General features: G+C 41.6%; 1 protein-coding gene across 1 annotated transcript; it reads right to left on the bottom strand.

Annotated features, from left to right (window-relative positions):
• Positions 1 to 1,115: 1,115 nt before the first annotated feature.
• LOC111842719 (interferon-induced very large GTPase 1-like) lies at positions 1,116 to 11,959 on the bottom strand. The gene is made up of 4 exons (XM_072708533.1): positions 11,781 to 11,959; positions 11,055 to 11,321; positions 6,415 to 6,690; positions 1,116 to 5,826 (listed from the first exon to the last, which is right to left on the bottom strand). Exons 2-4 carry the CDS (start codon positions 11,239 to 11,241, stop codon positions 1,136 to 1,138), a joined length of 5,154 nt encoding a protein of 1,717 aa, XP_072564634.1. The 5' UTR covers positions 11,242 to 11,321; positions 11,781 to 11,959; the 3' UTR covers positions 1,116 to 1,135.
• Positions 11,960 to 17,466: the final 5,507 nt, after the last annotated feature.

The raw sequence follows: 17,466 nt of genomic DNA, 5'->3' as shown, positions 1-17,466 counted from the left end.
GCCGGTGTCCCGTTTAGTGCGTCCCCAGCCCCGTGTCCTGCGATGGGCCGGCGTCCCGTTCAGCGCGTCCCCAGCCCCGCGTCCTGCGATGGGCCGGCGTCCCGTTCAGCGCGTCCCCAGCCCCGTGTCCTGCGATGGGCCGGCGCCCCGTTCAGCGCGTCCCCAGCCCCGTGTCCTGCGATGGGCCGGCGTCCCGTTCAGTGCGTCCCCAGCCCTGGGCTACCTGGGAGAGGCTCCAGGCCCCCGCGACCCTCTGCTGGATTCGTACTTAGAGGATTAATGGATCCATAGATGCAACTGTCAAACCTCATATTTTTTGTATTATTTTATTAATCCAAAGAAAAAACTACTGTTATACATTCACATACATTTAATTAGCAGATGCTTTTGTCAGAAAATGACGTACAAGTGAGGCAGTGCATCACAAGCACACAGTTAAAGGAATCAACTAGGTTTAGATACAGCCAGGCTGAGCTTCTCATTAATACTCAATAACAGGTGTGAGGAGTATCACAGCAAGAGCTGTGCAATTTCAAACAAAAAGAACCTAATATGACTATTCAATCACTGTTATGCTCATTGTCTGTACTTGAAAAACATATTTTTTTATGGAAAGAAAACAGAAGGTAAATGGAAACAAGAACAATTAGAACAGAATGCCTTTACTGTCATTGTCAATTTCAGTCTATATATTTCATCATATTCTCCAATGAGACACACAGACAAGCAAGAGCAAAGTTTGGGGTCAGAACACTGATTCAGCCATTCATCTGGCACCCCTGAGCAGATGGGATTAAGTACCCTGCTAACTACGGGATTTGAACCGGTGACCTTCTGATCATGGAGTCTTAACCCACAGAGCCGCACACCACGCTGGTAAAGTTTAAGCTGCTAACATACAAAAATTTCTTATACTGTTATTACAATTAACCACTGACTATATTACTACCTGTTCAGATTTAAAACCAACACAGTATTAAATTTGGATAAAAATTCAGCAGTGCAGGATGATGTACAACTGACATAACAAGGGAAATCTGATGGTCTGTTTCTTTCATACGATGACATAACCGTTTCCATGCATTTTATAAATCACTTGTCACAGTAACATGTTTCCCAAATAACATTAACCAGATTATTCGATTATCATCCTGTATGCTTCTTCCAGGCTTTTCAAGGCTTCATTCTTATCTATTAATTTCCAGCTTTCAGGGATATCAGCAGGTTCAGCATTAAATTCTTTGGCAAACTGATCATTAAATGTAGCAAAGACATACTTCCAGTAGTCTGAGGCCTCAATGCTTGTGTCAGGCTGAATGAGCCAATCAGGGAAAAACTTCCGGTAATCTTTGTATGGATGAAAATTACCTGATGTGTCTGCGCAGCGGAATTGCATTTCACTAGCAATGCAGGAAGAGCAGACATCAGCTATTAGTTTTGTAGAATCACTCCATCTGTATCGTCCGGTACCTTGAGGTCGGTGAATGGATGCAAAGTGCTCTGGATGATCCTTACCTCCTGCCTCACAGGGAGTTTTGCAGAAGGGACACTGCTTTCCACAGCCAAACACCCTTCTGAACAGCTCATTCTCAGGCTTGAAGGGTAGGTCTGTCAGTACTGATTCCACATCCTTTTGCTGTTCAAACTCAGCCCTCAGCTTCTCTGCCATTTCCTCCATGATGGATATAAGGCATCTAGAAAAATCCATAGGATCTGCCTTGTTTAAAGCCATAAATTTATCCAGGGCAGCTTTGGGAATGACAAGTTCCTTTTCAAGTTTTGTGCAGATTTCTTGAATGAACTGGCAAATATTCCCACTATTTCCACCTCTGGCAGACGTTTCATCCTCAACAGTTTCTATTATCTTCCTGATAATCTTGGTTTGGTGACCAACCACTAGGTCACAAAGCCTGTTGTGATTTTTTGAGAAGTACTCCACTATTTTCTCTAAAATCCAGTCTTTCACAAACTTCTCATACTGTTGAGTGTACTGAAGGAAATATTTAAAATCATTTTTTAAAAGCAGATCTTTGAGGACAGAGAACTGGAAAAAGGAGCGGGTGCTGAAGTCCATCGATTTCTCTCCTGTCAACATTTCATCCACAATATCTGGGCCCACAGACTTGGCAGCATATTCCTTGATGGCAGGACCAAGGCAGTAGGTGGCAAACTCTTCAGCCTTCTTCTGACACTGGTCTGTTTTATAAAACAGGTCCTTAAAGTCAGAGCCGTACTGGTCCTTAAACTCCTCCAAGCATCGCCGAGGGTCATTTACTCCAATAAAACAATTGTGCATTTCCTGGAATTCCCTTGCTGCAAACCCACAGATGTGTATCTTCACAGAGACCTCAAATTTGTCACTCAATTGCAGATCCTTCTCACTCTCCAGAGTGTCATCTATCAAACGCAACAACTGTGTGGTATAAGTGTCATGGTAATCTGATTTTGTTTTCACTTTTTCATTAATAAACTCCTGGTTCTTCCAGATGATAAGGTCTGCCAGTTCTTGTGCCTTCTGCTTCTGCTCATCCCTAAAAACATGTTTGTAGACCATCTTCAAAAAACCACCATCATTTTGTACTTTGAAAGGTCCTTTACCACAGTCATACAAGTTAACATTTAATAGTATTTCATTAACATGACTTCCCTTTCTCTTCAAGTTTGCCCTTAATTGACGGTGAATGTCTTGACCAATATCCCGTCTCTGTAGGCCTGCAAAAGAAAGCTCTTTCACAGTGTCGTCCCACATCTTTTCAAATTCCAAAAGAAGCTGTTCAGATGACATTTCAGTTTTGATTTCCCTGCATCTGTCAATTAGCTCTAGAACCTTCCGCTCCATGGTGTCTGTCTGCTTCTTTCTGACAGTGTCCAACTTGAGCATGCCCTTTTTGATTTCCATTGCTGCCTCTATTTTGTTTCTCATAGAATTCTGTATCTCTCTTGTCAGAGTCTTGGCAGAGTTCACAAAATCCTCTCTGTACTTCTCCACCAAATAAATATGGTTTTCTTTTCTTTTATAATATTCAGAAATGTTGTCCAAAATGATCTTCTCTTGCTTAGTGAGCTCCTCAGCTAACTCTGTTTTGAGCTCGCTCAGTAAATCCTCAGCAGTGAGCGAAGTCCCAGTTTCCACCTCCCCATAGTTTGACACTTTAGTCTCAGCTTGTGACAGCCATGAGTACATGTGCTTCCTATAAGCCCACTCCCACTTGTTGAACTCTATACAAAGCTTAGAATAGGCATCAGCCACAAGGCTGTTGCGAAAGCTGAAGATGAAGTTCTCGTACTTCACTGTGTTCCATAAACTCTTAGTCCATTCAAAGAATTCAGCAAATGTGTGTGTTGGGGTCCGGCACTCATTGAAGGAAGTAATGAGGCTTTTTTTGAAGTCGCTTACAGACTCACTGTAGCCTGCGTTCACCGGAGCCATGGGAGGGTTACCATGCCAGAGTCCAGGGATGTACCAGTTATTCTTTTCTGGGTTGTATTCCATGATGTCTGTAAATGTTTTGTTGCTTCCCCTCTTTTCCATTTTGGCCACCGTTTGGGTCATCTCATTCAGCTGCTCCAGAAGAAGCTTCCTGTCTCTGAGGTTTTTGTCATGGGCTGACACATCTGCGACGTTCTGGTGCACAAACTGGCAGCAAGGCTTCTTCCCCACTTCCTTCATGCGCAGAAAGGCATGAACAACAATCTGCAAGATATCTTTCATCTCTGTTGAGTTCTCCATGGCTATGTTGATGACTGTAATGTCACTCAGGCCTACCACTAGAGTGGCCAGCTCATTATCATGCTCATAACTTTCAGCTAGTTGGGCCAACTCTGGCGATTTCAATCCTTCTGTGTCAATGATCATGACATAGTCACATCCAAGTTGCTCTCTGAAATCCTCCTTCACCCTGATAAGCAGCATGAATGCACCTCTCGTACACCGGCCACTGCTGACAGCAAACTGAACTCCAAACATGGTGTTCAGCAGAGTGGACTTCCCAGTGCTTTGGACCCCCAGCACTGTCACCACCCTGATCTTACTTTTCGAGCCTGTTAAATGGTTTAAATTATTCATCACAGCCGACACCCACCGAAGGGGAATGTTTGATGCATCCCCATCTACTAGCTCCAGTGGAAAACCATCCAGTAGCAGTTCAGCACACAGTCGCGGCAGCTTCTGCATCTGTTGTCGAGCCGGATCGTTTTCAGGAAGAGAGCTGGCAGATTCGTACAACTGGCCCATCTCTCGCAGAAAGTGTTCAACCCCCAAAGAGCTGCTGGATATCTGCCTGTCCAATTTAGCAATAAGTTCCTTATCTTCAGGAGAGTTAAGGAACTTTTCCTTATACTTCTCTCGGAGGTGTGATAAGTGTTCTCGTGATATGGTGTCCAAGTTGATCCTCATCCATTTGAGGAAATAGGGTCGGTCCTCTTTGGAATTTGAAATTGCTTTAATAAAATGTGACATAGCAGCAGACATATTGAGAGCCACCTGCTGCTTCCTCAGGTTCTGTTTCTTTTCCACCAACTCACTCTTATACATTTCAATGTCTCTATCCCCAGCTTTGGTCAGCCTGCATTCCTCCTTCTCTAGTTTAGTAAGTTCTTTCCAGATTTCACCTTGCAAAGGAAGTTGTTTTTCCTTGAAATCTGGTATGTCAGTTATTCCTGATGTAATATTATCTGCCATTTTCTTCCCATTTTGACACTTGGTGCAGTCTTCATCTACTGTGATTCCTAAATCCTGCGCAATAGCTGACATGTCTACAATGTTCATATTATGTGAATTTTCCTTCAGTAGCTTACTCACAGTCATTCGCAGCTTGTTAACAAACTCTGCGTCATTCATTCCAGAGTGTTTGATGAGGATGCTCTTTGGCTGAAGCTGGGGTTTGGATATCTGTGCTTTAAAGTTCGCCACATTGAAGCTGCTGGCCTGTGAATTGCTGACTAAGAACAACTGAGACCTAATGCGCTGGTCACAGAGCACCTCACAGTCATGTCCAAAGTCATCACAGAACACAAAGACTGCTGCAGATGTTTGACAGAGGAAAAGAAATTCAGTATGAAAAGAACTTATGTCTCCACGCAAGTTGGATACAGCAACAGGCTCAGGAAAGACGTCAATGTTCTCGTTCCCACAGGGTAGATACCAGCTAATTTCCACCAGGCCATTAGAAGTCCTCCTTTTGGTATCACCACATGCCATGTTGTTGTGAACAAAAGTGTCATGGTACTGCTGAGGGTTGCTCAGAACTTGGTTCAAAATGTGAGACTTTCTCAAGCTACTGCTGCCCAGTCTGACAAAAGATACCATGGGCATCTTTGTAAGCACAATGCTGTCCTCTACGAATCCTTTTGGGTCCTTCAGGGAATGTGGCCTGAACTTCTTTACAATGTCCCTCATAGCCCAAAGCATCAACATGCACTGGTGTCCGTCAGAATTGGGAAGCAGAAGAGGCACAGCATACTGGCACATGGACATCTTCAAGGTCATTTCCTGTTGAAGGAAACCATCTGAACACAGGAAAAGAGCTGTGATGACATCGAGGGGGTTGACCTTATTGCTATGACCCTGAAGGTCTCCCAGATCCTCTGGAAAGCTGTCCAGGCTCTGGAGCTCTGTGTCCTCATTGCTCGTGCACATCCCACTCCTAGCAGTCACATTTACCATCATGAGCTTCCTCAGAAAATACCACGGCACAGATTTGACGGACTGGACCGACTTATCGTTTACAGTCTCACTGATGATCTCCAGCACAGTACTTAGGGTAAGTTTTTCCTGCAGGTAACTTTCCAGTCCCAGGTCATATATCAGCTCACCCTGTAATGTTTCTGTAATTAAAAAAAGAAATGAACAACATCATAAAACAAAGAAAATCTGAAAAACCTACATAATTCTACACACACACATAGTCAAATAGAGTAAAGTATTCTAATAAAATAAAAGTGATATATGCCTATAGTTTTTTTTTCCAATCCCAGCTCCAGTTCCATTTCCTGATTTGGACTGGAATTGATCAATGCATTCTGGAATGGCCCCAACCCTGTTCTACACACAGAGTCAAAAAGAGTTAAGTATTAAAATAAAATAAAAGTGTTATATGCCCATGTGTTAAATGAAAAACTTGGCTGGAATAAAAACCACAATATGTCAGAACACCATACCGAGAACCCAGTCACATTCTACATCTTCCCTTGCAGAAATTCCAGAATAACCTATTCCCAAAGTGGGACAGGTGTCCTTGATACAAAAAAGTTATGCAAAATGTAAAACAAATAAAGAACAAAGGCACATTGTCTACTCTACTTATAAACCTCAAACCAATAATCCGCTATGCTAATTTGAAGTGGAGAATATCAAATGAACAAACAACATACAACTTCCAGTCATGCAGAATCCAGCCTGGTGAGTTTACCTACTTGTGGACACGCATATTGACTTTTCTCTGCTTCGACTTCCTGTCTGAAGCACTGTACCAATAATAAAGCTGTACTCTGTTCCAGGTTTCAAATCCCTCAGAATGACTGTATCGGCACTGGATTCCAACTCCACTGATTTTTGCTGCTCTCCATCACAACCGTAGGTGACGATGTACTGATAGCTGAGGTCTTCCATGCCAGCCGGCCTCTGCCAACAAAGTGTCACTGAAGTGCTCCTCACTTCCTCTGCCTTTAAGCTCACAGGTGGAGATGGTTCTGAACAAAACACAGGAGACAGGAAATGGATCTTCTACTTAAATCAGTACAGTCGAACTTCGTTACAACGTACCTCAGGGGACATTAAAAATTTGTACGTTATAACCATAGTACGTTGTAACCAAATCCCTCAAAATGAATGATAGAACACAAAATGTATATAAAAAAACTTTTAGAAAACACCCCTCAAGTTGACACTATGACATACAGCTTGTGTAGTTTGAAGAATATAATAGGAACTATATTCTTCAAACTAGGTTAATATCAGTTACTCATAGACAGCCGACATAACGCAAAATCCACTGCCGGCTTATCGTTCATCGCCTTACTGTAACCTAATGTCAAACCGAAATTATGCACCTGTATATGATTCAATTGGCTGAAATAAATTTCGATACATGTGTTAGACATCTGTCTTTTGTTAATTTCTTTCACTATATGTCACACAATTACCCCAATAACCACACAGTTTCAGAACTTAGTTCGCGTCGGCAGTATAAGGCTGCCATGTATAATTCTGAATTATTTCCACCTTGTCAGTCAGCGAAATCCGTTTCCTTTTAGCAGGCATCTTGCTTGATATGCGGCAGCATGACACCATGCAAAACCATGAAAAAACGGGGGCTGCATGCAAGGAGTCCAGCCGGCGTGGAATGCTTCGTGAGGATAGGTTCATACAGTTAGGCGTTGCTAAGCGATGTAGATGGCCGGCAACAGCCGATTCTGAATTGTGCGCGCGCTCGGAACATGAGGCTGTACGTTGTAATGAAGGTCAGTTTGCCTATTTTCCTCTGAAAATCATACGTTATATCGAAGTTTACGCTGTAAAGGTGTACGTTCTAAGCGATACCGGCAAATGGAATAATGCATTACGCGAATTCGGGACATCGAAATTTGAACGTTGTATTGGTGTAAACGTTATAAACGGGGTACGTTGTAACGAGGTTCGACTGTATATGTAAATGAAGTTATTATCGAAATGATTTAAGTTTTACTAGGTTGAAGAGTACCTTGCCTTTAACCCTTTCAGGCTCAAATTGAGTTTTTGTTGCTAAAGGACAACCATGACCTGCAGTGGTACTTTTGAGTAAAAAAAACTTTTTTTATATATCATAAATTATGTATCTGGGGTAATAAGGTAGTTAGTTTTTAACTGTTGCAAATCAGCAACGCCTGCCTTGAGAGGGTTAAGAGTGTTATATAATCTCCAAGGGTCAGTAATTTAAGGGCTAGCTTAATAATAGTTTTTAATAGTTTTGCTTTAGTGCCTTCAATCAGTACATAAATGTAAAATAATGATGTTGGAAGAAAGCAGGAATGTCTATGTCTACGGGCTGAATAAAAAAATAATATTAGACTCACTAAGAGGACTGTCGAAAGGAAGGTTGCATTACAGGGATGACATGAAAAGTTTTGTTCAATAGTGTAACTCCAATAGCGCTCTAAAAGTTGAAATCACTCATCTACACAATAGTAAGGGCCTTATAATTGGAAATGATATAGTATATATCATTTTATTTATATATATATATATATATATATATATATATATATATATATATATATATATATATATATATATATAATGATATACACCTCTGGGGTCTAGGGGTAGGAAACACACTTTCACTGACTGGGGCATGATCACACATTTCTTCAAATATCATAAACTTAATTCATGGCAAATAAATTATTTCTTATATATTTGTTTTGCCATTACACTCATCTTTATTTTAATGTATATTGTGAATACGTCAGATTTTTTTTAAGTTTGTAATTTGACATCAAAGTATAGACATTGCAAAATGCAATTTGGAACACTTGCAGAAACATTATAAAAGTCCATAGTAAGCAATGCTGGCAGTTTGTTTTGATCCCAGATATCTGATCACCAAAGTCTTGGCTACATGAAGATGACTAAATGGTGTAGATGTGTAACAGGTATAGAAATTAACCTGTTAAATTGTTAAAATTTACACAAAAAAAAGCAACTGCTCATTTCATATGCCTGATATGGGTGCCTGGTTGAGATGGGTCCTTTCCCCTTTAAATCCTATGATGTCACCTAAAGCCAGTACAATTTCCTGTTTTGTCCCCTCCTCTTCCCTTTTTCCTGATGGAACTATATGGAAGAGGTATGTTGCTTCTGACTCCTTGTAACCCAATTTAATCCTTATTTTTATTAACTATTTTATTTCTATATTTTCACTCCAATTTGTGTGTATAATGTTGTCTGGCATTTTTCATTTTTTTTTAGTTATATTAATAATTTTGGCCTAAACATGTGGAAATCAAGCACATGATGTACATCACATTTATTTTATAGAAAACAAGGGCAATTCTCATTCAGAGGCTGTTTGTTCCTTTGTCAGGTATGTTTTTCATGTTTCTTTATATTTAATTTTCAAATTTATTGACATATGTTGAATTATTCATACCCTCCTCTGCCCTTTTTCCTGATGGAACTACAGTATATGGAAGAGAAAAGAAGGGCAATTCTCATTCAGAGGCTGTTTGTTCCTTTGTCAGAGAGAGAAGAGATAAAACGCTTCCAGTGAACAGCCACCTGAGTCCTGTGTACGATTCACACAACGTGGAGTAAAGTTTAACTGGAGTGACCGGTTACACTTGCAACATTCATTTGGATAAATAAATAAGAAAAACCTAAATCATGTCACTATTTCTGTCTCCTTTCATTGAATATGTAGCAACTTTCATGTGTATGAATGAGCCATTGACACCTGGCCACGTCCCTACCCCCCTTTTATGGTGCTGATGGGGATGTATCTGGATCGCGTTTCACCGCTGCATTGTTCATCAAATTACCATCCGAATGCGATTTGAATACGCGCTAATGCGGCTATTTAGAATGTGAATAGCGATCTTCGGGTGATAGCGGTACTACACGCCCCCGATGCAGGTAAAACAAACTAAGGTGACATGGTTTACTTTTTTGCCGATTTAACCTAATTTTAAAAAACTTGAATACTTCCGACAATGGACGTTTTGAAAAGAAGACCGATTACGGATTTAGCCAGCGTTTTTTCATGATTCTACATTAAAATTTCAGCGAGATATAAACTGAAATAGACGCGAAAAGTACGCGATGTCGCCGACGACATACTCGACTTTAGAGGGTTAATGATTTTAATGATTGTTTTGCACAGGTATTCACTGTAGAGGACAGGAGTAACATACCGACTTTTATTACTACTCCAGGTTCGTCTACGACTAATATATGTATAACTCAAGCTGATGTGCTACAAAGCTCAAAATAATAGACCATAATAAATAAATCGCAGGGCCCTGGTGGCATTTTGCCTTTAGTTTTAAAAGCGATCGGGATAATATTTGTCACCATTTAACTTTACTATTTCAGAAATCCTTATCTGCTGGTGTGGTACCTTCAGATTGGAAGTATGCTAATATAACGCCCATATTCGAAAAAGGGGATAGAAGTAATCCAGCAAACTATAGGCCAATCAGTTTAACTAGCATTACTGGAAAAGTAATGGAAGCTATAATCCAAGTGAAAATGGTAGATTACCTGGATTCTAATAACATTCTGAGGGATAGCCAACATGGATTTAGGAGAGGTAGATCCTGTTTAACGCATCTACTTGAGTTCTTTGAGGAAGCTACAAGTGAAATTGATCACAAAAAGGCCTACGATGTGATCTACTTAGATTTGCAGAAGGCCTTTTATGTTGTCCCCCACAAACGGCTCTTGCTAAAGCTCAAAGCTGCAAAGATTTTAAGAACTGTGGCAGCTTGGATTGAAAACTGGTTAACAGACAAGAAGCAGCAGGTAGTTAGAGGCACGATGTCACAGTAGGTGATGCTAAGATTATTCAATTCCTTGGTAAGACCCCACCTAGAATATTGTGTGCAGGATTGGTCATCTTACCTTAAGAAGGACATGGCTGCCTTAGAAAGGGTTCAGCATAGGGCTACAAGAATGATTCCTGGTCTTAGAGGAATGTCTTATGAGGAGAGATTAACTCAGCTGAATCTGTTCAGCTTCGAGCAAAAGAGATTAAGGGGGGACATGATCCAGGTATATAAGATTCTATCAGGTGTGGATGCTGTTCAACCAAATAGTTACTTCAATATTAGTACGAATACAAGAACTCATGGCCATAGGTGGAAATTATCAGGAGAACATTTTAAACTGACGAGACGAGCTTGATGGGCTGAACGGCCTCCTCACATTTGTAAATTTCTTATGTTCTTATGTTTGTATAAAAGAGATCTGTAACAATGCATGTCAAGTTACATTTCAGAGGGATAACAGAAGCAAAAATAATGCAATAAATCTACCATCAAAGCCACACATTTCTGAGAGGAAGAGCAAATCTTCTCACCTGTACACACACGAGCAAACGCACACTCGCTTTGGCTGCCGTCGGTCCCAATAGTGACCACACTGAATATATGCTTTCTGCCTGGAGACAGGTTCTCTATGGTCACACTCCTGTCTTTCACCTTGAGGTGTTTCTTCCTCCTTTTGATGTCCCAAGTAACCATATACTGCTCTGGGTGGCCCAGCATCTCCACTGTTATCTGCCAGCTCAGAGTCACAGTGTCGGAGGTCACATTGTCAACTGTAAGGTCTTGTGGTTGGGGGAGTTCTGGAACAGAGAGAGTTACTTAGTATTTATGTATTTTAAAAATAATCATCAACTTTTTAACGTGCTTTTTACATAAATTATTTCAATGAATTGATACAACTTGTAAGGGTGATTTTTCTTCGGTCTTGAGATCGTTGGAATGATTTTCTTATTCTGTCACACTAGTTGAACCATTTACTTTATAATGTCAATAATAACATACATACTTTAAGGTCAAAGAGGGGTATTTCTGGTTACATTCAGTCAAGATTAAAAACACAACACAACGGTTAAGGGCTCTGCTCAAATCACTCGACCACAACCACGGCATTGAAACAGCAAACTTCCAAACGCAGAAGCCTAATCCACAGAGCCACACTCCACCCCATCAAGAGGCATATTCTGCACAACTGCAGCCTCAAGCTGGCAGCATTGAAACTTGCTTCATTAATATCCTGCGCATGAATAGACCAAACTTACTTGTGCAGAATGTTGTGCTCGCTGGATCACTCTCCAGTTCACTGTTTTCTAAGACCGTGCACACAGTGACCTCATACTCCGTCCCGGGTCTCAGGTCAAACAGCACCTCATGGTTCTCCTCTGTGGTGATGGACTTGCTTGGTTGGCCAGTGCTCAGCCAAGTCACACTGAATTTATGTGGAATGGCCTCCATTTCTGACGGTTTCTCCCAGCCAACATTTGCAGAAGTTACATCGATAGAGGAGACAGTCAAGCTTTGTGGTGCTGCCACTTCTAATTGTAAAAGGGAGAGACATTTTAAAGCAAAATCTGAAATTATGAATTATGAAACACTTTTTAACAGGTGTATCCTGTTAAAAACAGGATACACCTTTTTATTTTTCAATACATAAAGACTTAAAATTATGATTAATTAGTATTTGGGGGCTACATTGTGATCCTTAAATACAGACTTTTAATCTGTCATCTAGCTATTGTTGCTCTTTCTTAATATGCCTCAAAAGATTCTTTTGTATATGAATAGCATATGACTTGCTATGGTGGTGTGGTGGTTAGCACTGCTGCCTCATAACAAAAAGGTCCTGGGTTTGATCCCAGGTCCTATTGGTGTGCTCTTTGTGTGGGTTTTCGCCAGGGACTCTGGTTTCTTCCCACAGTCCAAAAGTGTGCAGCGTAGGCTGAGTGGCATGTCTAAATTGGCCCTGTAGTTGTGAGTGTGTGTGCACCCTGCAGTGTGTTAGTGACTACCCAGGGTTGGTTCCTGCCTGTGCCTGTTGCTCCCAGGATAGGCTCTGGGCCCCCTGCAACCCTAGTGAGGATTAAGCTGTCATGATAATGGATGGATGAATTGTTACACTGAATGACATTATAGTGGATGTCCTCTGTAAAAAAAGTGATAGCCATTATTGTTTGCTCCGAAGATATTAACATTACGCAGGATGCATTCTCATGTACAAAGAAATTATAAAATTTAACTCATGTAACTATTTCTGGCTCCTTTCATTGAATATGTAGCAACTTTCATGTGTATGAATACGCCATTGACACCTGGCTACGTCCCCAACCCCCTTTTATGGCGCTGAAGGGGATGTATCTGGATCGCGTTTCACCGTTGCGTTGTTCATCAAATTACCATGCGAATGCGATCTGAATACGCGCTAATGTGGCTATTTAGAAAGTGAATAGCGATCTTCGGGTGAGAGCGGTACTACACGCCCCCGATGCAGGTAAAACAAAGTAAGGTGACATGGTTTACTTTTTTGCCGATTTAACCGAATTTTAAAAAACTTTAATACTTCCGACAATGGACGTTTTGAAAAGAAGACCGATTACGGATTTAGCCAGCGTTTTTTCACGATTCTACATTAAAATTTCAGCGAGATATAAACTGAAATAGACGCGAAAAGTACGCGATGTCGCCGACGACATGCTCGACTTCAGAGGGTTAATGATTTTAATGATTGTTTTGCACAGGTATTCACTGTAGAGGACAGGAGTAACATACCGACTTTTATTACTACTCCAAGTTCGTCTACGACTAATACATGTATAACTCAAGCTGATGTGCTACAAAGCTCAAAATAATAGACCATAATAAATAAATCGCAGGGCCCTGGTGGCATTTTGTCTTTAGTTTTAAAAGCGATCGGGATATTATTTGTCACCATTTAACTTTACTATTTCAGAAATCCTTATCTGCTGGTGTGGTACCTTCTGATTGGAAGTATGCTAATATAACGCCCATATTCGAAAAAGGGGATAGAAGTAATCCAGCAAACTATAGGCCAATTAGTTTAACTAGCATTACTGGAAAAGTAATGGAAGCTATAATCCAAGTGAAAATGGTAGATTACCTGGATTCTAATAACATTCTGAGGGATAGCCAACATGAATTTAGGAGAGGTAGATCCTGTTTAACTAATCTACTTGAGTTCTTTGAGGAAGCTACAAGTGAAATTGATCACAAAAAGGCCTACGATGTGATCTACTTAGATTTGCAGAAGGCCTTTTATGTTGTCCCCCACAAACGGCTCTTGCTAAAGCTCAAAGCTGCAAAGATTTTAGGAACTGTAGCAGCTTGGATTGAAAACTGGTTAACAGACAAGAAGCAGCAGGTAGTTATTAGAGGCACAATGTCACAGTAGGTGATGCTAAGATTATTCAATTCCTTGGTAAGACCCCACCTAGAATATTGTGTGCAGGTTTGGTCATCTTACCTTAAGAAGGACATGGCTGCCTTAGAAAGGGTTCAATGTAGGGCTACAAGAATGATTCCTGGTCTTAGAGGAATGTCTTATGAGGAGAGATTAGTTCAGCTGAATCTGTTCAGCCTCGAGCAAAAGAGATTAAGGGGGGACATGATCCAGGTATATAAGATTCTATCAGGTGTGGATGCTGTTCAACCAAATAGTTACTTCAATATTAGTTCGAATACAAGAACTCATGGCCATAGGTGGAAATTATCGGGAGAACATTTTAAACTGACGAGACGAGCTTGATGGGCTGAACGGCCTCCTCACATTTGTAAATTTCTTATGTTCTTATGTTTGTATAAAAGAGATCTGTAACAATGCATGTCAAGTTACATTTCAGAGGGGTAACAGAAGCAAAAATAATGCAATAAATCTACCATCAAAGCCACACATTTCTGAGAGGAAGAGCAAATCTTCTCACCTGTACACACACGAGCAAACGCACACTCGCTTTGGCTGCCGTCGGTCCCAATAGTGACCACACTGAATATATGCTTTCTGCCTGGAGAGAGGTTCTCTATGGTCACATTCCTGTCTTTCACCTGGAGGTGTTTCTTCCTCCCTTTGATGTCCCAAGTAACCATATACTGCTCTGGGTGGCCCAGCATCTCCACTGTTATCTGCCAGCTCAGAGTCACAGTGTTGGAGGTCACATTGTCAACTGTAAGGTCTTGTGGTTGGGGGAGTTCTGGAACAGAGAGAGTTACTTAGTATTTATGTATTTTAAAAATAATCATCAACTTTTTTAACGTGCTTTTTACATAAATTATTTCAATGAATTGATACAACTTGTAAGGGTGATTTTTCTTTGGTCTTGAGATCGTTGGAATGATTTTCTTATCCTGTCACACTAGTTGAAGCATTTACTTTATAATGTCAATAATAACATACATACTTTAAGGTCAAAGAGGGGCATTTCTGGTTACATTCAGTCAAGATTAAAAACACAACACAACGGTTAAGGGCTTTGCTCAAATCACCTGACCGCAACCACAGCATTGAAACAGCAAACTTCCAAACGCAGAAGCCTAACCCACAGAGCCACACTCCACCCCATCAAGAGGCATATTCTGCACAACTGCAGCCTCAAGCTGGCAGCATTGAAACTTGCTTCATTAATATCCTGCGCATGAATAGACCAAACTTACTTGTGCAGAATGTTGTGCTCGCTGGATCACTCTCCAGTTCACTGTCTTCTAAGACCGTGCACACAGTGACCTCATACTTCGTCCCGGGTCTCAGGTCAAACAGCACCTCATGGTTCTCCTCTGTGGTGATGGACTTGCTTGGTTGGCCAGTGCTCAGCCAAGTCACACTGAATTTATGTGGAATGGCCTCCATGTCTGACGGTTTCTCCCAGCCAACATTTGCAGAAGTTACATCGATAGAGGAGACAGTCAAGCTTTGTGGTGCTGGCACTTCTAATTGTAAAAGGGAGAGACATTTTAAAGCAAAATCTGAAATTATTAATTATGAAACACTTTTTAACAGGTGTATCCTGTTAAAAACAGGATACACCTTTTTATTTTTCAATACATAAAGACTTAAAATTATGATTAATTAGTATTTGGGGGCTACATTGTGATCCTTAAATACAGACTTTTAATCTGTCATCTAGCTATTGTTGCTCTTTCTTAATATGCCTCAAAAGATTCTTTTGTATATGAATAGCATATGACTTGCTATGGTGGTGTGGTGGTTAGCACTGCTGCCTCATAACAAAAAGGTCCTGGGTTTGATCCCAGGTCCTATTGGTGTGCTCTTTGTGTGGGTTTTCGCCAGGGACTCTGGTTTCTTCCCACAGTCCAAAAGTGTGCAGCGTAGGCTGAGTGGCATGTCTAAATTGGCCCTGTAGTTGTGAGTGTGTGTGCACCCTGCAGTGTGTTAGTGACTACCCAGGGTTGGTTCCTGCCTGTGCCTGTTGCTCCCAGGATAGGCTCTGGGCCCCCTGCAACCCTAGTGAGGATTAAGCTGTCATGATAATGGATGGATGAATTGTTACACTGAATGACATTATAGTGGATGTCCTCTGTAAAAAAGTGATAGCCATTATTGTTTGCTCCGAAGATATTAACATTACGCAAGATGCATTCTCATGTACAAAGAAATTATAAAATTTACGTTTTATTTTTTTGATGTTCGAAAACCCCCTTTTGTGTTTTTCAATTTTTTGTCTTTTTTTTTGCAAAACTTTTGCGTTCACACGAAATGCTTTTGCACTCCCTTGCAATAGTTTTACGTTACTAATAATGACTCTACTGTGTCTGTTTAAAGTATAAAACATACAATTAATGGACTAAAAAGTATAAATCTAAACGATACAGACATGTCCAGTTATGCGTGCTTTAAGCATTAAACTAAATTTCACATTTATGTATTTATACATATTTATTAATAATTGTCCATACACAGTCAGCTTGGTGAGGAACCAGACAAAATGCGGCTCATTAGATCCCTTATGATGAGTAATAACATAGATTCACATTTTCCCTCGCCCGGACGCGGGTCACTGGACCCCCCCCTCCTGGTGGCCAGGCCTGCACCCATGGGGCCTGGTCGGGCACAGCCCCAAGAAGGCACATGGGTCCCCCCTCCAATGGGCTTAGCACCTGTAGGAGGGGCCAAAGGGGTCGGGTGCAGTGTGAGTTGGATGGTGGCTGAAGGTGAGGACCTTGGTGGTGGAATGTCACCTCTCTGGTGGGGAAGGAGCCTGAGCTGATGCGCGAGGTTGTGAGGTTCCGACTAGATATAGTCGGGCTCACCTCAACGCACGGCTTGGGCTCTTGAACCAGTCTCCTCGAGGCGGGTTTGACCCTCTTCCATTCTGGAGTTGCTTGTGGAGAGAGGCGCAGAGCAGGGGTGGACATACTTATTGCCCCCTTGCTGGGCACCTGTACATTGGGGTTTACCGTGGTGGACGAGAGGGTAGCCTCCCTTTGCCTTCAGGTGGGGGGATGGTTCCAGACTGTTGTTTGTGCTTGTGCTTGAGTTCCTCAAGGCTCTGGATGTTGCAAGGCTGTCCTGGTTGACACGCATCTGCAGCATCACGTGGACATTGGGGGCAGTGTCGATCTGGATTGGCAGACCAGGGTGGTGGTCCCCCTTTTTAAGAAAGGGGAACTGAGGGTGTCAGGATTCGTGGTGAGCGAGCGGGTAAGGCAGGAGGTCGGAGCCGTAGATACGGACAAACGGGATTTTATTTACGGAGGGAAGGCTAACGGGGACAAACATCCAAACAATACAATGACAAGTCTGACAAGACTGACTGAGACTAGGACTAAATACAAGAGACAAACCAGAAATAACAGGACACAGGTGATCACGATTAGGGCTGAACACGAGGTAACGAGGTGGGCGTGGCACACATTAGGATCGTACGGAGCGGGGTGTGACAGAACCCCCCCCCAAAGGCGCGCACACCGGGCGTGCCCGAG

Source organism: Paramormyrops kingsleyae, unplaced genomic scaffold (genome assembly GCF_048594095.1).
Source record: "Paramormyrops kingsleyae isolate MSU_618 unplaced genomic scaffold, PKINGS_0.4 ups111, whole genome shotgun sequence".
In the NCBI taxonomy this organism is placed as follows: Eukaryota; Metazoa; Chordata; class Actinopteri; order Osteoglossiformes; family Mormyridae; genus Paramormyrops; species Paramormyrops kingsleyae.
Note: the sequence above shows the minus strand (reverse complement) of the source record. Positions and strands in the feature narration are given on the sequence as shown.